The 26,830-nt window shown below is 42.1% G+C and overlaps 1 protein-coding gene across 1 annotated transcript; it reads left to right on the plus strand.

The window, feature by feature from the left end:
- The first annotated feature begins 304 nt into the window (after positions 1 to 304).
- On the plus strand, positions 305 to 24,865 carry gc2 (guanylyl cyclase 2). The gene is made up of 25 exons (XM_074623241.1): positions 305 to 513; positions 3,457 to 3,966; positions 4,054 to 4,182; positions 4,261 to 4,440; positions 5,104 to 5,221; positions 5,335 to 5,636; positions 5,735 to 5,866; positions 6,912 to 7,015; positions 7,119 to 7,237; positions 8,524 to 8,608; positions 8,806 to 8,902; positions 9,665 to 9,781; positions 11,311 to 11,391; positions 12,236 to 12,412; positions 13,794 to 13,950; positions 14,026 to 14,175; positions 14,364 to 14,512; positions 15,580 to 15,743; positions 16,603 to 16,795; positions 16,893 to 17,067; positions 19,005 to 19,103; positions 20,025 to 20,119; positions 20,215 to 20,300; positions 22,823 to 22,923; positions 24,728 to 24,865. The coding sequence occupies exons 2-24, from the start codon at positions 3,523 to 3,525 to the stop codon at positions 22,920 to 22,922; spliced, it is 3,453 nt and encodes a 1,150-aa protein (XP_074479342.1). The 5' UTR covers positions 305 to 513; positions 3,457 to 3,522; the 3' UTR covers position 22,923; positions 24,728 to 24,865.
- The last annotated feature ends 1,965 nt before the right edge of the window (positions 24,866 to 26,830 follow it).

Consider the following 26,830-nt stretch of genomic DNA (forward strand, 5'->3'; position numbering starts at 1 on the left):
CCAGTGTGTTGGACACTACACGCACCACTGCTGCTACATTCCTCTCAGCCATCTGGTCTGCACATGAAGCTGTAAAAACATAACCTAAATCAAACATTTCCATGTCTGACAGAAGAAGAAGAAGAAGAAGAAGAATAATAAGAAGAATAAGAATAAGAATAAGAAGAAGAAGAAGAAGAAGAAGAAGAAGAAGGATGATGATGATGATGATGATGATTTTCACTTCACCTCAGTCAGTGCGGCTTACAGCTACAGAGGTCCTGATTGGATTTGATATAATCTGACAGGACAGGTCACACACTTGTTCTAGGTCATCTCTCTCACACACACACACACACACACACACACACACATATATCCTCATAATGCAGTAACACTCACTTGGTTCCTGATGGACAACTTTTCTGCCTTTTGGGTGTAAACGAAAAAGGAAGTGATGAAAGTACCCGTCGCCGTGGCGTCAGAAGATTCGCCTCGGAGAGAAGCGTGACCTGTCCGTCTCATCAATGCATGGTAGGAGTCCTTTAATGAGAATAACAGGATGAAATACCAGCTATGAGCAGAAGAACATATAGAACAATCTGCTTCATGAGTTTTGTGAAGTCATTTAAAAGATGACGATCAGCTAATAGTGTCTGGACGACTGTGTTGTTGTGTCTGACATGAATGAAGGCGCAGACATGAGGACATTTATTACATCAGACAATAAAACAATAAAGCATCTTGTTGTTGTTTTTAACATCCAAAGAAATCTTGATGAACAAATCAGTCTGCTGTCAAAAACCCTGAAACACCAAAACACCCACTGCTCCCATTATAGATTATGATTTTACTGTTTTTGTTTACTGTCACTGTCAATATAAATCTTACAGGCTGTATATAGACATGCACACATGCACATACTGTACATAATCAACCAGTATATCCATTCAGTAGTTATTTATTTGCACTATTACAGAACACTTGATTGGTCTATAGATGTTTAGTTCTAATTATATTTTGTACTGTTGGTCATTGGCGCTTTTAGAATATTTATATATGTACAGCTATTTTATTCTTTACATTTATTTGTCCAGCTTTGTGTTCCTTGTTCCTGGCTGTTATCTCTAGTTATAAAAAAATCTGAGTCAAATTCCTTGTATGTGTACGAGGGCTGTCAATCGATCAATACGATATTTAATCGCAATTATTCGCAAATTAATCACATATTTTTTTAATCTCTTCAAAATGTACCTTAAACTGACATCTGTCAAGTATTTAATCCTCTTATCAACATGGGAGTGGGCAAATATGCTGCTTTATGCAAATGTATGTACATATTTATTATTGTAAATCAATTAACAACACAAAACAATGACAGGTATTGTCCAGAAACCCTCACAGGTACTGCATTTAGCATAAAACAATATGCTCCAATCATAACATGGCAAACTGCAGCCCAACAGGCAACAACAGCTGTCAGTGTATCAGTGTGCTGACTTGACTATGACTTGCCCCAAACTGCATGTGATTATCATAAAGTGGGCATGTCTGTAAAGGGGAGACTCGTGGGTACCCATAGAACCCATTTACATTCACATATCTGGAGGTCAGAGGTCAAGGGACACCTTTGAAAATGGACATGACAGTTTTTCCTCGCCAAAATTTAGCTTCAGTTTAGAGCGTTATTTAGCGTCTTTCGTGACAAGCTAGTATGACATGGTTGGTACCGATGGATTCATCAGGTTTTTTTCTAGTTTCATATGATACCAGTATCTTCACTCTGGCTTTAAAACTGAATTGCGACAAAGCTAAAAAATGTAAGTGGTGTTAATGCGTTATAATCGCGGTACCTATCGCGGTACATATACCTTTTTTTGGATGTGAATACCCTGTTTATCTACAAATACTTAGCCAATAAAAGGTGATTCTGGTTCTGATTAAGGTTCTTGAAGATCAAGTATTTTCAATATGCATTACAGTACATGCAGAATCAACAAAAGTCAGACATTTTAGGGCCGACCCGCTTGGGTTTGTCTTCTCTCAGTCACATGAGGATTATGATACAGTGCTGCAGGTATGGGAGTAATAATAATCCTGCTGTAGCTGACTGAGCCGGGTACAATCTCCTCAGTCTAACGTCACTAAAACTATTGCTCTAGCAAGACTTTGTTTTCCATTAAAATTACATTGAAAGTCACATAAAACATTATGAAGCTGTCTTCTTCCATCTTGTGTTTAATTTGTTTGTTTATTACACGGCTGTGTTGAATACTCGATTCTGATTGGTCAATCACGGTGTTCTGAGGTCTGTTTTTTCTGTATAACAGACCGTTTCTATGTATAACAGACCGTTGCTATGTATAACAGACCGTTGCTACGTTGCTATGTAAAGCAGACCGTTTCTATGTATAACAGACCGTTGCTATGTATAACAGACTGTTGCTACGTTGCTATGTAAAGCAGACCGTTTCTATGTATAACAGACCGTTGCTATGTATAACAGACCATTGCTATCTATAACATACCGTTGCTATCTATAGCAGACCGTTGCTATGTATAACAGACCGTTGCTATGTATAACAGACCGTTGCTATGTATAACAGACCGTTGCTATGGACACAGTTCTGATGTCGGACTCTACTGATTTCTTCAGTAAGTAGCCGTGTAATAAGCGGGATAATGTACAGCTAGCGGGTCATTGTTGTGAAATAAACCCCTTCAGGGCGATGAGAGACCCCGACACAAAGCCCCAATCCCTTACCTCTCACATTTATCAATAATAGTTATTTACTTAAAGGAGCAGTGTGTAACATTTCGGGGCATCTCCTAGCAGAAATGGAATATAATATTCATAACTATGTTTTCATTAGTGTATAATCATATGAAACTAAGAATCGTTGTGTGTTTGTTAGCTTAGAATAAGTCCTTCATATCTACATAGGGAGCGGGTCCTCTTCATGGAGTCCTCCATGTTGCTCCACCATGTTTCTACGGCAGCCCAGAACGGACAAACCAAACTCTGTCTCTAGAGAGAGACTTTCATGTTTTAACGTTACCTGAAGGCCACCGTAGTTCTCCGACACGCTTGTGAAACTGCAGAAACGTGATCCACAGAGTGCTAAACCGTGGTACCGCCAGCCGCCGTCTGACTTCCGTTGCTCCTAAAGTAGTGTTATTATGGTATGGATGGCCTCTGAGTTAGGAGAACGGCGTTACCGCGGTTTTAAACTCGTTACCTCAGTCTTGAAAGGGAGGAGTGAGCGGAGGGGTACTCAGTTTGTTGCAATCTGCAACCACACCACTAGATACCGCCAAATCCTACACACTGTCCCTTTAAGTAGGATTTTAAATGCAGGATTTTTAACTGGTAATGAAGTATTTTTACATCTTGGTATTGGTACTTTTACTTCTTCAAACACTATCAGAGCATCTTTATAAAACTTTTACCTTTCTCCAAATCCTTCGTTGTTCCAGGGAAGCAGCACCTTCAGACCGTCTTCCTCCTGGTTCTTGTGAGCTCTGGAGCTGTTAAGCCTTTAGATGCAACCACAGCGACGTGCCTTCATCATCTCCTCACCTCCAACATGGAAGCAGACACCAGACAAAACCTCTGACGTCACCCCTTCCTCCGTTCCTCCTCTTCGTCTTCACTTCTCTCCTGTCAACCACTTTGCTGCATCCCAACTTTCTTCTGTTCCCTCTTCTTCCTTAACTTTATCCCACCTTCCTCTGTCACGCATGTATCTCTCTCCTCCATCCCTCCACGGCGTCCTGAGGCCCCTCCTGGTCCTCCTGGCCTCCCTGTGTTTACTGCCCTGCCCAGCAGAAGCAGCCTGGTTTCGGGTCGGGGTGTTGGGGCCGTGGGGGTGCGACCCTCTCTTTGCGAAAGCCCTCCCCAGTGTGGCGGCACAGCTCGCCGTCAACCGCATCAACAAGGACCCCTCGCTGTCCTACGCTGTGACGTTTGAGTATAATGTGCTGCAGGTGCGATAGTGATCTCACCTTCATCAGCTTGAATGTGAATTAATCTGTCCGGTTGGTACATTGATTCATTTATGGACCACTTTTCAGGAGCCATGTGAGACATCGAGGGCGCTGGAGAAGTTCATGGATTTCCACACCAAGGCCTCCGGGTACATTGGACCAGCCAACCCCGGCTACTGTGACTCTGCTTCAATGCTGAGCAAAGGCTGGAACAAGGTAGGTGTTTCTGAGGGAATTATATTGTAGAGGGACTTGTTGACTGTATGTGTGGTCACATCTCCTCTACTCCCCCAGGCATTGTTTCCTTGGGGTTGTGTCGGCTATGAGCTGGACGATGTTCGGAGCCACCCAACCTTTGCCCGCTCCATGCCGAGGCCCACCTGGGTGCTGCTCAGCGTCATGAACTACTTCAGGTGGGCCCACGTCGCCATCATCTCGTCCTCAGAGGACATCTGGGTGGAGACGGCCACCAAGGTTTGAATATTTTCTCCTCACAACAAAAGAACAGCTGTTGGTTTTTCTAGTATAGATAAATCCAAACAGTGGAGGTCAAAGAGAGACTATTTTATTTACATCTACTCTCTTTTTCTTGCTGTAACCTTGTTTGAGTTCATGGTTTTCGACCGGTCAGTCTGCACGGGCAGATTATGAGACAACGGGTCCCTGGGGACAGACATGTAAAAGGCCCCACCACATCTACATATAAGACACACAGACTTTGTGATGCTTTTGCCTCCTTTTGTTGTTTTGTGTCTTTTTGGTGGTTTTATGTCTTGTTGTAGTCATTTTGTGTCTCTTTGTAGTCGGTCTGTCTTTATTTAGTCATTTTGTGTCTTTTTGTTCTGTTGTCTCTCTTTGTAGTTGTTTTGTGTCTCTTTGTGGTCATTTTGTGTCTCTTTGTGGTCATTTTGTGTCTCTTTGTAGTTGTTTTGTGTCTCTTTGTGGTCATTTTGTGTCTCTTTGTAGTTGTTTTGTGTCTCTTTGTAGTCATTTTGTGTCTCTTTGCGGCCATTTTGCATCCCTTCGTGGTCGGTACGTGTCTCTTCGAAGGACACTTTGGGCCCCTGGGCCTGTGCCCGGTTGGCCTGCTCAGTAATCCATCCATGTCAGTGTGTGTGTTGTCTCTGTCCCGTCCAGGTAGCTGATTCCTTACGGAGCCACGGCCTGCCGGTCAGACTGGTCAGTTTTATGGAGAACACACCTCACGGCATCAGACGAACTCTGACCAAACTCCGCAAGATGAGAGAAATACGAGGTGAGCTCCAGTTCCTTCTTTAAGATTTGATTTACTTACTAATAGTTTTAAATGAATGAATCCTGATCAGACAGAAACCTGTAATCTGCATCTCGTATCATGTCTCGTCCTAGTTGTGATCCTCTGCATGCACTCTGCGCTGATCGGCGGTGAACCCCAGAAGCTGCTCTTAGAGACGGCCTACGATATGAAACTGATCGACGGCTCCCTGGTCTTTGTGCCCTACGACACCCTGCTCTACAGCCTGCCCTACCGCAACGTGACCTACCCGGCTCTGAAGAGGAACAGCAAACTGCTGCGGGCCTACGACGCCGTGTTAACCGTCACCATCGATTCACCCCGGGTGTCCTTCTACGAGGCCTACAGGGAGGCCATGGAGAGGGGGGAGGTGGCCAAGACGCTGAAGCCTCAGCAGGTGATAAATGGGACTGTAGAGGTTGGAGAGGAGGGCTCGTGTGCACTGTTAAGATAGCTCTTGAGCAAGGCAGTTCAATCTGTCCGTGTGTCCTGCAGGTGTCTCCACTCTTTGGCACCATCTACAGCTCCGTCCTCTTCATGGCTCACGCAGTGCATCGGGTTCGGGAAAGCGGGGAGTGGATGTCTGGTGGAAACCTGGCAAGACACACCCGCAACCTGGACTTCCAGGTACCAAGACAAGAGGATCGTGAATAAGACGCACAGTATTTAAAATAAACAGTAAATGTGCCTATTATATCAGAAAATGACATTTGTGTTCAGTAGAAATTTGTTGATTGTCAAAGTTTGGAGTCTAAAACAGGTAGAAGGAAATGTTGTAAATATTAATATAATATTAGTTATCATTATATTATAAGTGGGAGTTATGTCATGGTGCAGGATTGAACATTTTAAAACTAGAATGTATTTGTAACTTCTATAAAAACTATTTATTAAGAAAACTGCATGGTAAAAGCTCCAAAATAATATATATTTTTTTAACTAAATGCAGTACCTGTGAGGGTCTATATCTATACAATATCTGTCATTGTTTTGTGTTGTTAATTGGTTTTCAATAATAAATATATACACACATTTGCATAAAGCAGCATATTTGTCCACTCCCATGTTGATAAGAGTATTAAATACTTGACAAATCTCTCTTTAAGATACATTTTGAACAGATACAAAATGCGATTAAATATTTTAATCAATTGACAGCCTTAATTTATACCAATATATTAACAAATTAGTTATGTCATAGTGCAATTTATGCACAATTTATGAGGATTACTGCATGGTAAGGGTAAGGGTAAGTAACAGTGAACTTACTGAGGCACAACAAAACCTTTTCTTTTAAATACACCGGTATTAGAAGAAAAATAAATACTTGTTGCGTAACATAGGTGGCAGCCTTAGACAAATATTACACAAATATTTGACTGTACATGTATATATTTTGTATACCAAATAATAGGATTTGAGAATATTTGTAGATAAAAAAATTTTCACATTCATTTATTTCCATACAATATAGTGTCACAGGACTTAATGTTATATAGAATATAATAAATGTTTTAAATAATAAAAAATCAAGGTAAAGATGTTCTCAGTTAAGAGTACTTCTATTGGTTATCAAACAGTTCATATTTCCATTAAATTTAAAAAAATGTTGAGATCAAATAAAAATCCCATAATAAAAAGTTCCAACTACATATCTTACTTCACGCTGCAGGGCTTCAGTTACCCGATCAAAACCAACGGTTCTGGAGCGGCTCTGCTGGACTACCTCATACTGGACACAGATGGACTCTCCTGGGAGCTGAAGCCAACATACAGGTACATGAGGAAAGAACTTTAGCTACAGCAGGTTGATGAGTTAAAGGAGCGTACCCACATCTTTCAGGCTGTAGTCTGACTTGACTGAATTGATTAATGACAGGATCGACATGGAGGCCGGTATGGTGCATTACATGGGTCGAGACATCCACTTCCCTCACGGCTACGCACCCAGAAAGGACGCCCCCTGCTGGTTTACTCCTGGAGTCCTCTGCTCAGGGGGTTAGAAACACACACACAAATATAAACACTGTGCATTCATGCGTGCATGCTGGTTATTTAGGTTTGCTGTTATATATATTCCTGTATGTACACCAGTGGGAACTTTGGGGTTTCAATAAGTGAAGCCAATGCTGAAGTGTTTTACGTTCTTTCTACCAGCCAGCATGGGGCGACTCCTCTGGTTGCTAAAAGAAGTCTGATTGTATAGAAGTCTATGAGAAAATGAGCCTACTTCTCTCTTGATTTATTACCTCAGTAAACATTGTAAACATGAGTTTATGGTCTCAATCACTAGTTTCAAGTCTTCTTCAATACAGCATGATGTTCATTTAGTAAATTATGGTCCCATTTAGAGTCAGATAGACCATAAAGGGGGTTGTCCGTGTTTTCGTCTTAAACCTTTAACCCTTTCACAGTGTGTTTTCAGTTCATGAAAGTTAATTGTAACATTTTGGTCGCCTTAAAATGTCTTATTCAGCGCTCGGTTGTACTTGGCTCCACCCTCTCGTGTCACTTCTGGTTGCAAAAAAAAACAAAACCATGATGGCGACAGCCAAAAACCAAGATGTTGACGGCCCAAAACCAAGATGGCGACAGCCAAAAACCAAGATGGCGACGGCCAAAAACCAAGATGGCGATGGCCAACAACCAAGTTGGCGACGGTCACATCTTGGTTTTGGGCTGTCGGCATTTTGGTTATTGGCCATCACCATCTTGGTTTTTGGCTGTCGCCATCTTGGTTTTGGGCCATCAACATCTTGTTTTTTTGCAACCTGAAGTGACATTAGAGGGTGGAGCTAAGTACAACCAAACGCTGAATAAGACATTTTTAGGCGACAAAAAATGTTAAAATTAAGTTCATGAAATGAAAACACACTGTGAAAAAGACAAAAACACGGACAACTCCCAGACCAGACAACTTCGTGGTGGCAACCTGTCAATCACAAGGTAGCCCCACCCTAAAGCATCCCCTGCTTTATGGTCTATCTGGCTCTAAATGGGACCATCATTTACTAAATGAACATCATGCTGTATTGAAGAAGACTTGAAACTAGTGATTGAGACCATAAACTCATGTTTACAATGTTTACTGAGGTAATAAATCAAGAGAGAAGTAGGCTCATTTTCTCATAGACTTCTATACAATCAGACTTCTTTTAGCAACCAGAGGAGTCGCCCCCTGCTGGCTGTTAGAAAGAACGTAAGACATTTCAGCGTTGGCTTCACTTCTCAGAACCGGAGATTGCCGCCTGATTAAATCTCCAAAACTGTTTTTCTTGTTCCAGGTGTGGATCTGTTCTCGACCATCGGCGCGTTCCTCGGAGCGATAGCTGCCTCTATTTTTGGAGTGGCATTTATTTACTGCATCAGGTACAAAGTCAACAGGAAGTCATGTTGCTCTGGAATATCTTTATCATTTTAAAATAATAATTATTTCCGTAATTTTATTACGAACACATATAGTTTATAGTTTATAGTTTATTTTTTTCTCACTATCAATCACAAATAAAGATGTTTCTTGTCACTAATGAATTGCATCCCTCTGTCTGCTGTCTCTTGTTGCCTAGGCGACGCATCACAAAGATCCGACTGCTTAAGGGTCCAAACAGGATCTTGCTGACTCTGGCTGATGTCACATTCATCAACCCGTCGCTAAGCAACAAGGTCAGTCCGATTGACTTGTGCTTTTACTTGTTGTATTCGTTACAGAAGTAAAACTACGCTAGAGGAAGTTGTTATACATTCTCAATTAAATAAATCCATATTTCTTGAACATCATATTTGGCGGTCTTTGTGTTGCTGAGACAGTGCTGGAAAGTAACTAAGTACAATTTTGAGGTACTTTACTTGAGTATTTCCACCCATGGAGGTTAAATTGAGTATACCAGCACATCATCAGCATTTACACATCAGTAATACTTGATATGGATCATATTAATATAAGTATAGAATCATGGTATTCATTGTTTTTTATCTATGTATCTTATGTATGTATATCTATCTGACAAAGGGCTCTTATTTGCTCTTCCAGTTTATAAAAATATCCCCTCCTTCCCTTCCCTTCCCCCAAATAAAATAAAATAAAATAAAATAAAATACAATAAAATAAATACAAAATAAATTGTATAATGTAAGTGAAATATATGCATATATGTAAACTGGTGAATAAAGTTAAACATTAAAAAAATATATAACAATACATAATAAATGTAAACTGAAGTAAAGTAAGTACAATTTTGAAAGCAGGAATTTTACTATATATTATTAGTATTTCTACACTGTGGTGTTACTACTCCAAATGACTAATAAGTAAGTCATCTGAATACTTCTTCCGCCCCTGTACTGAGGTTGCCCTTAAAATGAGTCTAAAGTAGAAAAACTGATTAGAATCTTTGTGTCACATTCTGAACTTTGACTCCTTTATAGAAGCTGAGTCTGGATGACAGCAGGGCGAGCGGCGTGAGGAGCATGTCAGACGTCACATCGCCCGTCTCCACCCAATCTCCCGCCACCTACGAGAACTCCAACGTTGTCATTTTCGAGGTGAGACAGTCAGTTTGATAAGTCCTCTCTAAACTGTAAAGTAGCCTAAATCAAATGTCTTCATCTCATTTTGGCAGTTTTATTAGTAATCTGATGTGTTTCAGGTTGATTGAGGCTTCGTCCAGGTGCTTTTGACTTTTTAGCCTGCCAGAATAATCTACCATAAGATAAATAAGAAGAAAACCGTTTCATCACCATAAACTTTTGATGGTTTGGGGATATTTTGCCAACCTTAATCTTTACGTGGTAGCATCAGCTTAAGCTAAGTTCACACTACACGACTTTCAAAGTCGTCGGATCTCTGTACTTTTCTCACTACATGACTGACCGGCGACAGGAGGTCACTGACATTGCCAATTGCAATTTTAGTGTCCCATTTGTGTTAGTCAAATCAGCGGCTAACCATTCGGTTCTAAGTACAATTTAACTCACACTCACTCATCTTCAACCTCTTATCCGGGGTCAGGTCACGGGGGCAACAGCTCCAGCAGGGGACCCCAACCTTCCCTTTCCCGGGCCACATTAACCAGCTCTGACTGGGGGATCCCGAGGCATTCCCAGGCCAGTGTGGAGATCTAATCTCTCCACCTAGTCCTGGGTCTTCCCCGTGGCCTCCTCCCAGCTGGTCGTGCCTGGAACACCTCCTAAGGGAGGCGTATGGGGTATCTGTACTAGATGCCCAACCACCTCAACTGGCTCCTTTCGACGCAAAGGAGCAGCGGATCTACTCCGAGTCCCTCACGGATGACTGAGCTTCTCACCCTATCTCTAAGGGAGACGCCAGCCACCCTCCTGAGGAAACCCATTTCGGCCGCTTGTACCCTTGATCTAGTTCTTTGGGTCCTGACCCAGCCCTCATGACCATAGGTGAGAGCAGGAACCAAGACTGACCGGTAGATCTAGTTCTTTGGGTCATGACCCAGCCCTCATGACCATAGGTGAGAGCAGGAACCAAGACTGACCGTTAGATCGAGAGCTTTGTCTTCCGGCTCAGCTCTCTTTTCGTCACAACGGTGCGGTAAAGCGAATGCAATATATATATACCAATACCGATTTTGTCATGAAAACACATGCGAGAAAAATGATTCCTCTCGTTGCAACAACAACTTTGCTCCGTGTTGTAAATGCAGCACATACAGTAAGTTCCTATTGCTGCAGGCTCCTCCCCCAGGTTTCCCCTCAACCCGTGTCTCGCGCTGTCATTGGCCGCAGCTCGTGGCCGGAGTTCCCGACAGGTCCAGATATTTAGCATGCTAGATATCTGAAATATCTGCGAGGCATCGGCGAGCACCGGCAAGCCTCTCGGCTCGCGTCTTTGAGCAGCTCACACATGACACTCAAGCGCCGATATGCGAGCGGCGAGCCAACGCCGATTTGCCTCTGATCTGGGGCTTTTGTCGGGGAGCTTCAAAAACTGTCAGGGAGCAGAAAATCAGGGCTAAAATTGTGTAGTGTCAACTAGGCATTAGTTCAGTAGCTTGAAAAAGATAAGAAAGCCGATCTTTGGTGGGTTTTTTTCTCTCCTCCAGGGTGACTGGGCGTGGCTGAAGAGACTTCCTGATGGCTCATTCAGCAGCATCAACCCCAAAACCAGCGATGTGTTTGAGCTGGTATGTGGCATTGTTGTGAAACAGAGAAAGTATCCATTTGTACTGAACAAAGTCATGAAAAATACAGCTTGTGACCATCTTGCGATGGGATCACACCAGCCGCGACGCCAAATCGGGCCAGGTTGTGTAAAGTGGGGGGGACAAATCAGCCCCAACGAACACAGGGCTTTCTTCCAGGAGACCACTGTTCGTGTGAGCTGCCGTGAGTTAAGTTTCACTTTCACCTTACAAGCAGCAGTTCGTTTGTGTCCCGTCTTCACAACGTGGAGTTTCATTTTCACTTCACAAACGTAATAATTTTAAGCCCAACCAGAATGTTTTTCCTAAACCTAACTAAGTGTTTTTGTTGCCTGAAACTAAGCAGGTGTTTTTGTTTGAATTCACAACGTTAAGCACGTGTTGTGACCGTAAAGTGACGCCAAGGGGTCGGACAAAGCCTCAGTATGTGACGATTTGGGATTAGAGCGTGTTGGATCATACCAGCCGCGACGCCAAATCGCGCCAGGGGAGTAACGTTCCCTACTTCCTACCCCTCTACTTCCGGCGCCCCTGCTCGGACCACACCAATCTTTGAATTCAACCTTCATTTTGATCTTAACTACACAACTGTAAAGTTTGGTGACTGCATCTTGTACGGTTGTGACGCTATCAAGGTGACAAAATCTGTCCACAGAAATGTAAACACCTTGCAAAGTACTCTTCTTCTGTGGTAGTTCCTGCTACAGTAGGCATCTCCAGGACCACGTTTTACCATGATGACTCACACACAGACTCATAAGGTGAAAACAATACCAGCCGTACGCTGATGGTAACCAGCATCATAAACACTGTTTTTTGACCGCAGATGAAGGACATGCGTCATGAGAATGTCAACCCCTTCCTGGGCTTCTTTAAAGACTGTGGCGTGTTCGCCATCGTGACCGAGTTCTGCTCCAGAGGAAGTTTGGAGGACCTGCTGCTGAATGAAGACGTCAAACTGGACTGGATGTTCAAGTCGTCGCTGCTACTGGATTTAATTAAGGTCAGAATGGAGGGAAGGCGTGGGCAGAAAAGACTAGTGGGTGGGTGGGAGGGGGGGGCAGTGGAATGGGACATTTTTAGAGCTGATTATTTTCTGCTGATTATTTTCTCCATTAAAGGGACTGTTTGTAACTTCTTACACGTATAAATCATTGCGGGTCGGTGTCCCATGTGTGCTCACGTGTGGCTCCGCTGTTCAGACTCAGACTCCAACACAAACAGCAAAACCTCTTGGTTATATCTAGTGAAGCCCGTCTGTTAGACAGTGATGGCCGTGGTCGGAGGACGCGGGGGAGACCGTAGCTTTGCCTCCAGGATCGGAGTCTCTGCTGAACTCTGCTCCTCTGCCTGCCTTCACTCACACAACTCGCTAGTTCTCACTCACTCTTTCGCTCCACTCTCACGTGCATGCTGCACACTCCACACTGCAGAAGAGTTAGTTTAGCTCTGAGAATATCTAGTGAATGTACAGTGGACGTATGTGCAGAAATAACTGCTGCAGCTCCTCCAGACCAACAGAGGTTTCCCGTGTCTTGTGAAGTGACGGGGCTCCGCAGAGAGTAACGTTATCGCCTCCGACCGCGGCCGGAGGGAGACACCGGCACCCCGTCGGAGACGATAACGTTTCTCTTCCTGCTTCAGCCCCGGAGGCTGAAGCAGGAAAAGCCAACACTAGGATCAGCATTGATTCATGGAGAGACCTTCGTCTGGTCGGCGAACATTACTGCCAAGCAGCTGAAATATAGAGTGATATTGTGCTTTTAGCTGACGTGTGTCGCCTCACTGTGTTGAGCGATGCTCCTTCATGTCTATGTAGAGCGAGCACAAGCGCAAGCTCGACGCTGACTTTCGTTGATTAACGGCCACAAGTATCGCTGTTAACAAGCAATTTCTGATTCTTACAAACAGTCCCTTTAATGGATTGATTGTTTGTAAAAGTAGTGATAATGGTAAGAAATAGCGTCACAATTACCCAGAGCCCAACGTGACACCTTCACAATGTTTGTTTTGTCCAGAACTCAACATTATTAAAAACAGATCTAAATAATTAAAAAGAAAAGCAGCAAATCTTTGCATTTATGAAGCTGTAACCATGAAAAATGATCGGCAATTAATTTTCTGACAAACAACTGATTGATTAATCGACTAATCGTTTCAGCCGCACTTGTATTAACTGTTGGTAGTTTCATTTATAACAAAACATCATATTTTATGAGCTCTTTGTATGTTTTTATGCAAAAATCTTAATTTGTAAAGTAACTAAAGCTGTCAGATATATAAAGAGTACAATATTTCCATCTGAGATGCAGCAGAGTAGAAGTAGAAAGTGGTATAAAAACCACTTACGGTGCCATAGCTGACTTGTTTGCATTCTGTCTCAGGGTATGAAGTACCTCCACCACCGCGGAGTGTCCCACACTCGTCTCAAGTCCCGTAACTGCGTGGTGGACGGGCGTTTTGTCCTGAAGGTCACAGACTACGGCTACAACGAGGTTCTGGAGGCTCAGAGGTTCTCCTACGTGGAACCACTCGCAGACGGTGAGAAGAACATTTCAGATTATTAAACCATTTGTGTGAGCTGTCACCAAACTAACGCAACTCTGTGTGATCCAGAGCTTCTGTGGACGGCTCCGGAGATCCTGAGGAGCAGGCAGCCGGAGCTTCACGGGACTCATTTTGGAGACGTGTACAGCTTCGCCATCATCATGCAGGAAGTGGTGGTCAGAGGGCCTCCTTTCTGCATGATGGACATGTCTGCCGAAGGCAAGACAGCAACTTCACAAACACACCTAAAAAAAAACACATGTGCTCTGAGTTTCTGAGCACCCCAAATATTGTTTTTCTTAAGTTTAAAATTGCTCTTACATTATCAAACAAATTAAAGCTGCTCGAACATTTTTACACACAGAAAATGATCATAAATCCAAACTGTTTGCTTCTCTGTGTTTTAGAAATAATAGAGAAGCTGCGTAAGCCTCCTCCTCTGTTCCGCCCGGTGGTCAGTCCGGACTACGCTCCTTTAGAGTGCATCCAGCTGATGAAACAGTGCTGGAACGAACAGCCAGACAAGAGACTGTGCTTTGAGGAGATCTTTGACCAGGTGGATTATACATTTTTAACTACATTTCGCTTTAATTTGAACAAAAAATATCCACGTTTAAATGCTACAAAATGTTGATGTTAAACTGATATCTTGGTTGGCCAAAGTGGTCATTTTATAAACAACCAGTGTTGATATGTTGGTGCTGTTTTCTTTATTTTTTAGGGAAATAAATCTTAATTTAAAGCCTATTTTTTAGTGCAGGGGTTCCCAACCCCTTTCTATGCCAAGGCCCCCCAAATAGCATTAGCTTATGGCCGGGGCCCCCCTTTAGCAAGATGTCTCAATGTTAAAAAAATAAATAAATTAAATAAAACTTGGCAAATAAGATTATGATATGTTACATATTATTATAAACTAGATTTATTATTATTAATAATAATAATAATAATAATAATAATAATAATAACAATAATAATAATAATAATAATAAAATGTTATTTGTTTAAATATATATTTAAAAATTAATATTGAATGAATAATAATAATAATTCAACTTTATTTGTCTAAATATATATTAAAAATAAAATTAAATTATTAATATTAATAATAATAATAATAATAATTTAACTCAATCGTTTTTTTCTTTCATAGTCTTCCTCAGAACATAAATATTTTGTAGTGTAATAAAAGTCATGAGTTGAAGCATTAGGTGGGAAAAGTTAACAGCTAATAATTTAAATAACTAAATTAACTTCTTCAACTAAAAGAATATATTTTGCTACTAACATAAGAGAGAGTGAAGACAAAAAAAAGACATTTTGAGAGTTTTCTATACGACAGAATGTGTAACGTAGCTTGGTAGCAGTTTACCACAGTTTGTTCCTCTAAATTCATCAGCATTTATTATTAAAATTCTGAACCAAATAGCATATTGGATTGAAAATTGTCTGTTTGTCTTTGGTGAAATCAATTTGGGAGTCAGTATTGTTTGGGAATGAATGAATTCAGATGATTTTAGGGTGAGGTGACACAACTCAATGGGCTCTTTTGGTTATATTGGACTTAATAAACTAAACGTATTGTTACCTGTACTTCATGTCCTTTATTCCTTTGTCTCCTCTCAGTTTAAGAACATCAACAAGGGGAAGAAGACCAACATCATAGACTCCATGCTGAGGATGCTGGAGCAGTACTCGTCTAACCTGGAGGAGCTGATCCGGGAGCGAACGGAGGAGCTGGAGATCGAGAAACAGAAGACAGAGAAGCTGCTGACACAGATGCTTCCTCCGTGAGTTAACGTAGACGAACACATACACACTCGTACAAAACACACCAAATACGCTGAGAAGGTTGTATATACACAAACATTAACTCCATGCAGCCAAATTATGATATCGGCTGGATATGCATTTCAGGTTCAACCATAAAACACTTATACGTTGCAGATTTATATGTTTGTTTTGCATGTAAATATATGAAAACACTGAACATGAATCAAAATTATACTCACACACTGCAGAAAATGTGCGTGTTACTGAGTCTGTCTGTGGAGCCCCAAAGTGTTCAATATTACATGAATGAATAAATAAATAAATAAAAAACATGAATGAATTGTGTAAGTTAAATAAATAAATTTAATAAATTATTAAAACTCAGGTATTATTATTGTTTTCATAATAACATTGGACTTTTTAATTAATTACTTTTTAATTTCAAAATGCTGTTTTTCAATTATATAATGTCATTTCCCCCCAATAACACTTTTATTTTTGTTGTCGGTTCACTTATATATTTTATACAATTTATTCAAATAATTATTTATTTCATTTTTTTATTAATTTAATATTGAACATTGTGGGGTTCCTTAACTGCCAACCTAGTGTCGTACAAAATATCTATATGCAAAAAAAAATAATATCTATAAAAAAAAAAAAAGAATGTGCCATTTAGATTATTTATTTTTCTGCAAATTAATTTGTGTTCACACAAAAGAATGTTATCAAGGTATTTATGACCTGTGAAGAGTAAAATGAGCTAGGTGTCGTTGTTCCGTTCCCAGATATGTTTTACATAGACACTACACAGAAGACGATAAATAACATTGTGAATCATCTCAACGACTTCACACATATCAAACTGTCCTGCAGGTCAGTGGCCGAGGCTTTGAAGGTGGGCGGTACAGTCGAACCGGAGCACTTTGACAACGTGACGCTTTACTTCAGCGACGTTGTCGGCTTCACCACCATCTCAGCCAACAGCGAACCCATCGAAGTGGTCGACCTGCTCAACGACCTCTACACGGTTTTTGACGCCATCATAGGAAACCATGATGTCTACAAGGTGCTGTGTTTTAATCTCTATATCTTCTATATTAACATTGGGGCAGTAAATCTCATTAGATTACACTTGTTGCTCATTCTATTACCTTCTACTCTAGGTGGAGACTATCGGTGATGCTTACATGGTGGCGTCAGGTCTTCCCGTCCCCAACGACAACCGCCATGCGGCTGAGATAGCCAACATGGCGCTTGACATCCTGAGCGCTGTGGGAACCTTCAAGATGAGACACATGCCCGACGTTCCTGTCAGGATTCGTATAGGACTGCACTCAGGTGACGCAGGAAGGAGCGCAAAAAATAATTGCTAAAAAGAACCGGGTCAATTTTAACCCAATTTGGGTCAATCAAGGTTCCCAATCTTGGGTCAATATAGCACTGACCCAGTACATGGTAAACTTAACCCTCTACCCATGGGTATAAAACCATTGGGTCCCCAATCATACCCAAGACAATGGGTTGTTTACTGTTATTTATATTATTTCCATTGGGGTATTCAGCCATACTAATATGTGGTTATTTTGACCCAGTAGCAATGTCATATTTATATGACCCAGAAATGGTAGCTACTTTACCCAGTGTAATGTTATTTTCATGCCTCTGCGACAGCCATAGCCGGAGCAATTATGTTTTTGGGTTGTCCTTCCATCCGTTCGTTCGTACCACCGTCCATTTGTTCGTACCACCGTCCGTTCGTTCGTACCTCCATCCATCCATACCACCGTCCGTTTGTTCATACCCCCGTCCGTCCGTACCAACTTCCGTCCGTTCGAAACACCATCCATCCGTTCTTACCACCGTCCATCCGTACCTCCGTCCATCCGTACCACCGTCCATCCGTACCACCGTCCATCAGTTTGTACCACCGTCCATCCGTACCACCGTCCATCCGTATCACCGTCCATCCGTACCACTGTCCGTTCGTTCGTACCACCGTCCGTCCATTCGTACCACCGTCCGTCCGTTTGTACCAATGTCCGTCCTTTCGTACCACCGTCCGTCCATTCATACCACCGTCCGTCTGACCACCATCCATCCGTTTGTACCACCGTCCGTCTATTCGTTCCACCGTCCGTCCGTTCGTACCACTGTCTGTCCATTCATACAAACGTGATATCTCAGGAATGCCTTGGGGGGAATTTCTTCAAATTTGGCACAAACGTCTACCTGGACTCAAGATTGAACTGATTAGATTTTGGTGGTCAAAGGTCAAAGGTCAAGGTCCCTTTGACCTCACATCGGTCCCATTCTCATGAACACAATATCTCAGGAACGCCTTGAACGAATTTCTTCAAATTTGGCACAAACGTCCACTTGGACTCAAGGATGACCTGCTTAGATTTTGGCGGTCAAAGGTCCCAAAAGTCACTGTGACCTCAGAAAACACGTTTTTGGCCATAACTCAAGAATTCATATGCTGATTATGACAATTTGACACAAACAGTACAAAATGATGACATTTTGGACAGACATGGACATAAACTGCGACTTGACTGGTTGGTGGAGGCATCCAACTGGGAGGCTTTTCTAGTTAAACTTTATATATTGGTTCATTAATTAAACCCCGAAAAGCAGTAAGTTTTACTGTTGTTTATATTATTTCCATTGGGTTATCGAGCCATACTAATATGTGGTTATTTTGATTATTTAGTTTTATTTGTGGTCTCCCAGCTACACTAAGCCAATTGTACAGGAGACGCCTCCAACCAGCCTGAGTTTAGTTGTAACGCCTGAACGCAACGTGCTGTGTGAAAACTAGTTGGCGAGCAAGTAGAAAAGCCACAATAGAGAGCTAAAAGTAATGGACAAATGGTTTTTATATCACTCAAGTTGTGATACGAATACAAACTTTACCAAACCTACAGAAAAAAAGGAGCCTAAACCTAAACATTGACAGTTAGAAATAATGGAATATATGATCCACTTTTACATGACTAATAGTGAAAAAAAAACAACATCCAGTTTAAAATTCATTCAAAGAACAAAAAAGGTTGGGACCCACTGTTGTATATTATGATATAGCATTGTATTGATGGTTTTGTACATAAGCAATAATACACAAAAATAACAGATGTCACAAAGGTGAAGAATATCACTGCATGGCCATGTTATGAAATTAATTACATGAGTCTCTTGCAAATCCAAACCCTTGCTATAACTTAGCCAACGTTTGAGGTAATAGCTCTGTGTGTGTATGTGTTTGACTGTTATAGGTCCATGTGTAGCAGGTGTGGTAGGTCTCACCATGCCTCGCTACTGTCTGTTTGGAGACACAGTGACCACCGCCTCTCGTATGGAGTCCAGCGGGTTGCGTAAGTACAAAAAGAACAGTAACTGTTTATGGATGAAATGATCAGACAGAAATGTTGGTTTACGGCAGATCCAGTGAACTAAATACTTGACAAAGAGCCTCACATTGATGCAAAAATATGAACATTTTAGAGCTGAATGATCGACAGAAAATGATCCGCAACTATTCTGATGGTCGATTAATTGTGTCGCTCATTTTTCAAGTAGGCTTCTTCAATGTCTTTGTCAGATGATAATAAACTGAATATTTTGGGGGGGTTGCACTGTTGGTCGGATAATGCAAGCAATTTGATAAAATCACCATCTGATATTTTACAGTCAGAACGATTAAAAGATTAATCAAGAAAATAATCACCAGATTGATCGATACTAGAAATAATCTTTTACTTAAGTAAAAGTAGCAATACTACAGTGTTAAAATAGATAATAAAATAAATTAATAAAAATACTCTGTTTCAAGTAAAAGTCCTGCATTGATAATCCTACTTAAGTAAAAGCACTATATTTTAATGCTAATACACAGTATTAGCATTAAAATATGCTTAAAGTACCAAAAGTAAAAGTATTCATTATGCAGAATAATATATATTATTGTATTATAATTATTGATGCATTCATCACTTTAATGTTGCAGCTGGTAAAAGTGGAGCTCATTTTATTTACTTTATATACTGCTGGGTAACTTAACTTATAATGATATATCATTATGTTTTTGTATTAATAATCTGAATCTGCAAAGTAACTAAATCTGTCAGATAAATGTAGTGGAATAAAATGTACAAAAGTAACTTGAAGTTATACTTAAGTACAGTAGTACTGTTAGCTGCAATCCTATTGTTAATATTAATACATATTATATTGTCATATTACACAACCTTGCTCTGAAACCACAGAAAGCACCATTCTGTTTCTTCTTGCTGCAGCCTACAGGATCCACATTCACCAGAGTACAGTGCAGATCCTGCGGGACTTAAATCTCGGCTACAAGGTCGAGTTGAGGAGCAGGACAGAAGTCAAGGTACAACGCTTTTTATTTAGACTACGGAGATTTCTGCATGTGGGTGAAGTACAGTCTACAGAGTATGAAGTCCTGTCTATGTGTCTCTCTCTCAGGGGAAAGGAGTAGAGGAGACCTACTGGCTTGTAGGGAGAGAAGGATTTAGCAAACCTCTTCCTGTTCCTCCAGAGGTCAAGACCGGGTAGGAACGACTGTCTTCTTCCTCTTTTTACTCTGTGCTCCCCTAACACCTCCACTGTTTTTCAGTCAGAACCATGTCTGCCCCAAAAATAATTCCCTTGTTTTGATAACGCCAAGCAATCTCATCTGCTAGACGTTCCAGAATTGACCAAAACCTTGCTCTCTATTATCTTCTATTTTACTTATCCTTGCAAAAACTGACACCAGACTAGAACAGTAAATATCAGGTTTTGGTGCTCAAAGAGCACAGACTCTCAAGAATAGTACTGGGAGAAATGCATTGAAAAAAAGGCGTTTGTTTAAAGGGACTGTTTGTAACTTCTTCCACGTATAAATCATTGCGGGTCGGTGTCCCATGCGCGCTCGCGTGTGGCTACGCTGTTCGGACGGGACTCCAACACAAACTACAGTGAAGCACTTGGTTGTATCTAGTGAAGCCCGTCTGTTAAACAGTGTTGGCCGCGGTCGGAGGACGCGGGGGAGACCGTAGCGTTGGTCTCCAGGACCGGAGTCTCTGCTGTACTCTGCTCCTCTGCTCCTCTGCCTGCCTTCACTCACACACCGCGCTCGTTCTCACTCTTTCGCTCCACCTCTCACGTGCCTGCGCGCACACTCCACACTGCAGAAGAGTTAGTTTAGCTCTGAGAATATCTAGTGAATGTACAGTGGACGTTTGTGCAGAAATAACTGCTGCAGCTCCTCCAGACCAACAGAGGTTTCCCGTGTCTTGTGAAGTGACAGGGCTCCGCAGAGAGAAACGTTATCGTCTCCGACCAAAACTCCGCTGTCTCCCCTGTTCCCTCCGGCCGCGGTCGGGAGGCTGAGGCAGGAAAAGCCAACACTAGGATCAGCAGTGATTCATGGAGAGACCTTCGTCTGGTCAGCTAACATTACTGCCAAGCAGCTGAAATATAGAGTGATATTGTGCTTTTAGATGACGTGTGTCGCCTCACTGTGTTGAGCGATGCTCCTTCATGTCTATGTAGAGCGAGCACAAGCGCGAGCAACAGGACGCTGACTTTCGTTGACTCAACGGCCACAGGTGTTGCTGTTAACAAGACATTTCTGATTCTTACAAACAGTCCCTTTAATCCATACAAAAACAGAAATATAAAACTGACAATTTGAGGTTTTCACTTGGAGTTACGTGTTGGAACTATTTCTTGGCAAACAACAGCCAGGCGTAGTGACTTCCTGGCGTTGCCAGTGAAGCGGTGCAACAGATGAATATAATAAATGGTGTGTTTCCACCTGCTCCCAGTCTTATGCTAAGCTAGGCTAAACGCCTCCCGGCTCTAGCTCCATACTAAACCCACAATCATGAAATTGGAATCGATCTTCTCATCTCTCTCTCTCTCTCTCTCTCTCTCTCTCTCTCTCTCAGAAGTCAATTTTACTTGTATAAGCCCAAAATCAGAAAGAACCCAAAGTAGCATAATTGCCAAAATGTTAAACTGTCATGTTTAAAGGGTGGGTCCATTATTATTTAGGTTTTATAACATTCTGTAGTTTCACAGTGGTGTTCCTTTTGTATTAAAATCCAAACATTCACATTTTGGTTAAAGTATGTTTTAGTGTCAAAATGATATTTTTCCTTCAAGCCCTTCTACAAATTTTTTCCCACATGACCTGACGTAGGTTTCTGCATGATGACGCTGCTACATGTGCAGTATGTATACATCCTTATAGTCAGTGTATTAACGTTACATACAGTAACTTAGATGGTGCTCCCAGTTTGAAGCTAAGCAGTGTACTGCTGTGGACGCTTGTTCAAATCCAAAAGTCACACGATAAAACGAACAAACTAACGGATCGATGCAGCAGTAGACAAACAACTCCTGTGTTCTGCGAGGTAAAGTTACTGTTTTTATGAATGGAGTCTGGTGGCTTTGAAGACTGCGATTTAACAGCGTTGGAAAGGGCTGTCTAATGGCGAGGTAAAACTTTGAAAATATTCTAAATATAGCGTACACTTAAACTGATATTGACTTTTTTAGGAGGCTAAAATCAATTTTTCTGCTGCTCCTGTCCACAGCTGCTTTACCTCGCCGCCAGACAGCTCTTTCTAACGGGGATCTGAAGCCATTATATCGCTCTCTTCAAAGCCACCAGACTTCATTTACAAAAACAGTAATTTTACCTCACAGAACACGTGAATATACATACAGCACCACTCCGAAAAATCAGAACTAACCCTTTAACTTGTTTCCAAAGTTAGCACAGCTAACGTTGACTCAGCTAGGGCTAGCGCTCATATTATTGATAACCTGATTGATTAGCTTACCGTGGTAACCTACGTCACTGCTTTTGGCTAACAGCTGAGTGGGCGTTTCTATTTGACAAAAACGGAACAGAACGCAGATGGACCCGCCCTTTACATTCAAATAATTTGGACGAAACCAACATAAATGTGTTTCCGCCAGTGATCATGTGTTGACAGCCTACCCTTCAGGCCACCCTCAGGATAGATGCATGATTGTGTGTTTGTGCGCTGTGTTCACGCTGTTCACTTCGTCCCAACAGGCAAATGGCCCACGGGCTACAGATGGCCGAGATAGCCCAGTACAAGAAACGGAAAGCTGAGAGGCAACAACAGGAACAGCTTGCAAAGAAGAAAAACTGAGGTAATGTTATGCATTATTAAAAAAAAAAATTATAACATTACCGGCTCGGTTGGCAACGTGACTACTCGTCCTTTGGCAAACTTGTTAGCATGAACGGTCTCAAGGTGTCGCTGATGTTTGTTTGCATTTAGTTGCATCTTGAACGTGACATGTTAAAAAAGTTCAGGAGGAAATCTTTACCACAATAAGAAGCAGCTGGTCAAACATTGGGTTCTGGTGCAAATATGTGCTTTTATTTTGAAAGATTTGACATCCAGAAGTTCTCTTTATCCATTTGGAAACTGAATTTCAAAATAAAACCTTAGAATTTTAGCAAAATCTATCATGATGGTGTTCATTTTTCACGTTTTTCTGCTTTACCAGTACCTGTTTCTGACCAGATGTTTCTTGCTGCAGGTTTTGCATTAAAGATTTATTTTGTCGTATTTCTATACGAGCTGCAAGTAAATGCAAATGAAATACAGCGACATCTAGTGGAAGTTCAAGTGAGGGATGTGGGGATTTTTGTCCATAAAAATAAAACACTTTACTCTTTTCACCAGAAGGGGGAGAATTAACGTTTTGATTAGTTGGTCACTGACAAAACTCAGTTCTTCTACTTTACAAGTTTTGAAAACAAATGTCATATGATCGCCATGTTACTGCTATTTAATGTCAGACGTGTTGCATCTGTTCATCCCAACAGTCTGTGACTTTAAGTCAACTTTGTTTCTTGTCAGGTAGCTTCACAGACAGCTAGTTCATTCTCACCACTATTCAGATGTTGTCACCATAGCTGCCTTGGTTCTTTATCCAGACCTGCATTCCTGTGTTTCCCCTTTTATGTTCATGAAGTCTAATGTTAGTTTTGGTACCTGGTTTTGACTGTAACTTTATCTGTGTATAAGAAGTGGACGTAGTCAACATGACGTCACCCACTGGCATGTGGAATGCCGATTTGAAGCCTCAAGTTCGGCATTTTGGCTTTTGAAATCTTGTTTTTTGGCCGTCTCCATCTGAGTTTTTGGTCGTCGCCATCTTGTTTTTTTTGCAACCAGAATTGATACGAGAGGATTGAGTAAAGTACAAAAGCACGTAGCGACCAGGTGCCGGATTGTAAGCACATCCAAGAGGAAGCTACGAAAATGGCAGACACAGCGACAAAAAGCCTTGAGTTCAGCATTTTGGCCATCGCCATCTTGGTTATTTGCAAACAGAAGTGCTACTTCTATCTAACTATTTGACTCTAAATGGGACCATCATTTACTAAATGAACATCATGCTGTATTGAAGAAGACTTGAAACTGGAGATTGAGATCATAAACTCATGTTTACAATGTTTACTGAGGTAATAAATCAAGAGAGAAGTAGGCTCATTTTCTCATAGACTTCTATACAATCAGACTTCTTTTAGCAACCGGAGGAGTCGCCCCCTGCTGGCTGTTAGAGAGAATGCAGGTTTTAGGCACTTCAGCATTGGCTTCACTTTTCAGACCTCGACGTTGCCGCCTGAATTGTACTTGGCCCACTACCACTAAGTTGATGCTGGGAAACACATCTGCTGTTCTTCCTGTTTGTGAGGTCTCAGGTGTCTCTATAGTAGCCAGGATGTTTATTGTAGTTGAAAGAATAGTTTGACTAACTCTTTCCGAGAGTTAGACGAGAAGATCGATACCACTCTTACCGAGGTACGAAAGCGGTTGAGCTACTCCATTAATGATTACTTTCTGTTTATATTTTAGGAAAGCAATTTTCCTCTCTCATCTTGCATTAATTGTTTCCTCCCTTTGTCCCTTCTTTCCTCCATCCTCTCTCCACCTCTCAGTACTCGCATCAGCATCGCGACGAACGAGTCGAGGGACCTGAAGCACATGTTTCACAAGGCGGTGAAGAAGATCTCTCACATCCGCGTCGTGACTCAACTCTACACGCCCGACGAGGAGGACAACGCCATGATGTTGCACCACTGACCTGCCTGGACTTTACAACTTTGCCTGGACTGGATTTTCACTGCTAGAGAGCGAGGGGGGGGGGGAGCTAGTGAAATTCAGATTATCACCACGTGTGTCTGTGTGCATTAACGGCTTGAGTCGAGGAGATGAAGTCTTGCGTGGAACTATGTATAGAGACCGAGATGTGGTGACTCAGCAAAGCGGGGATCTGCAGAAACCGTCTGTCAGCAGCAGCTAATCTCTCTCGTTCATGTCCTCCTCCTTCGCTTCCCCGTTCCTCTCTTTGAAACGAGGAGAGGAAACTAAGAAGGGAAGGAGAGGGAATAGAGAGGCGAGGAGTTTGTTTTACTCCCTCGTTTGTGGAGGAATTTGGCATCTTGGCTTTGTGGTGCCAAGTTGTCAGTATTGGCAAAACACAAATATACTCTAAGAAATAATCACTGACGTTTAGGTTCTTAGGATTGTTGGACATTCTTGCCGGTAGAGAGGTGACAGGAAACGAGAGGAGGGATGACATGAAACAAAGGTCACAGACAGGAGCTGCAAATAATGATTATTTGAATTATCTGGCCATTATGTTCCTAAATCTCCTAGGCAACCATGACAGAATCACAAACGGTTTTATGGTGATTTTTTCCCGTAATAAACCGAAGGTAAAGATGAGAGGAGAGGAAACAAGAGAAAGGAGGAGAGGAGATGAAACAAGAAAGGAGAGGAAATAAGAGAGAGGCGAGGAGACAAGTGAGGAGAGGAGACATGGGGAGAGGAACAATAGAGAGGAGAAGAGGAGAGGAAACGAGAGGAGAGGAAATAAGGGAGATGAGGAAAGGAGACAAGAGAGGTGTGGAGGAGAGGAAATGAGAGATGAGGATAGGAGAGAAGAGGAAATAAGAGAGGAGTGGAGACGAGAGGAGAGGAGAGGAAACAAAAGAGGATAAGAGACAAGAAAGGAGGAGAGGAGAGGAAACAAGAGAGATGAGGATAAGAGACAAGAGAGGAAATGAAAGGAGAGGATACAAGCGAGAGGAGGGGAGGAAAGGAGACAAGAGAGGAAACGAAACAAGAGAGGAGAGGAACAAGGGAGGAAAGGGGAGGAAATGAGAGAGGAGGGGACAAGAGAGGAGACGAGAGAGGAGGACAGGAGACAAGAGAGGAGAGGATAGCAAACAAGGGAGAGGAGACAAGAGAGGAGGAGAGGAGAGGAAACAAGGGAGAGGAGACGAGAGGAGAGGAGAGGAAACAAGAGAGAGGAGGAGAGGAGACAAGAGAGGAGAGGAGAGCAAACAAGGGAGAGGAGAGGAAACAAGAGAGAGGAGACAAGAGAAGAAGAGAGGAGATGAAACAAGAGAGAGGAGACAAGAGAGGAGGGCAGAGGAGAGGAGAAGAAACAAGAGAGGAGGAGAAGAGAAAAGAAAGGAGAGGAGAGGAAACAAGGGAGAGGAGACGAGAGGAGAGGAGAGGAAACAAGAGAGAGGAGGAGAGGAGACAAGAGAGGAGAGGAGAGCAAACAAGGGAGAGGAGAGGAAACAAGAGAGAGGAGACAAGAGAAGAAGAGAGGAGATGAAACAAGAGAGAGGAGACAAGAGAGGAGGGCAGAGGAGAGGAGAAGAAACAAGAGAGGAGGAGAAGAGAAAAGAAAGGAGGGGAGAGGAAACAAGAGAGAGGAGGGGAAAAGAGAGGATAGCAAACAAGGGAGAGGAAAAGAGAGGAGAGCAAACAAGGGAGAGGAGACAAGAGGGGAGAGGAAACAAGGGAGAGGAGTAGAGGAAACGAGAGGAGAGCAAACAAGGGAGAGGAGACAAGAGAGGAGAGGAGAGCAAACAAGGGAGAGGAGGAGAGGAGACAAGAGAGGAGAGGAGAGCAAACAAGGGAGAGGAGGAGGGGAGACAAGAGAGGAGAGGAGAGGAAACAAGGGAGAGGAGACAAGAGGAAATGAGAGAAGAGAGGAGAGGAATCAAGAGAGAGGAGGAGAGGAG

Source organism: Sebastes fasciatus, chromosome 22 (genome assembly GCF_043250625.1).
Source record: "Sebastes fasciatus isolate fSebFas1 chromosome 22, fSebFas1.pri, whole genome shotgun sequence".
NCBI classification, from domain to species: domain Eukaryota; kingdom Metazoa; phylum Chordata; class Actinopteri; order Perciformes; family Sebastidae; genus Sebastes; species Sebastes fasciatus.

Excerpts from the sequence above, each read along its gene's own strand:
- gc2 (XM_074623241.1), top strand. The coding sequence starts at position 3,523 with ATGCAACCACAGCGACGTGCCTTCATCATCTCCTCACCTCCAACATGG. Across the intron at positions 8,903-9,664 it reads ACCCGTCGCTAAGCAACAAG|AAGCTGAGTCTGGATGACAG; the intron begins GTCAGTCCGATT and ends ACTCCTTTATAG. Across the intron at positions 13,951-14,025 it reads CGTGGAACCACTCGCAGACG|AGCTTCTGTGGACGGCTCCG; the intron begins GTGAGAAGAACA and ends TGTGTGATCCAG.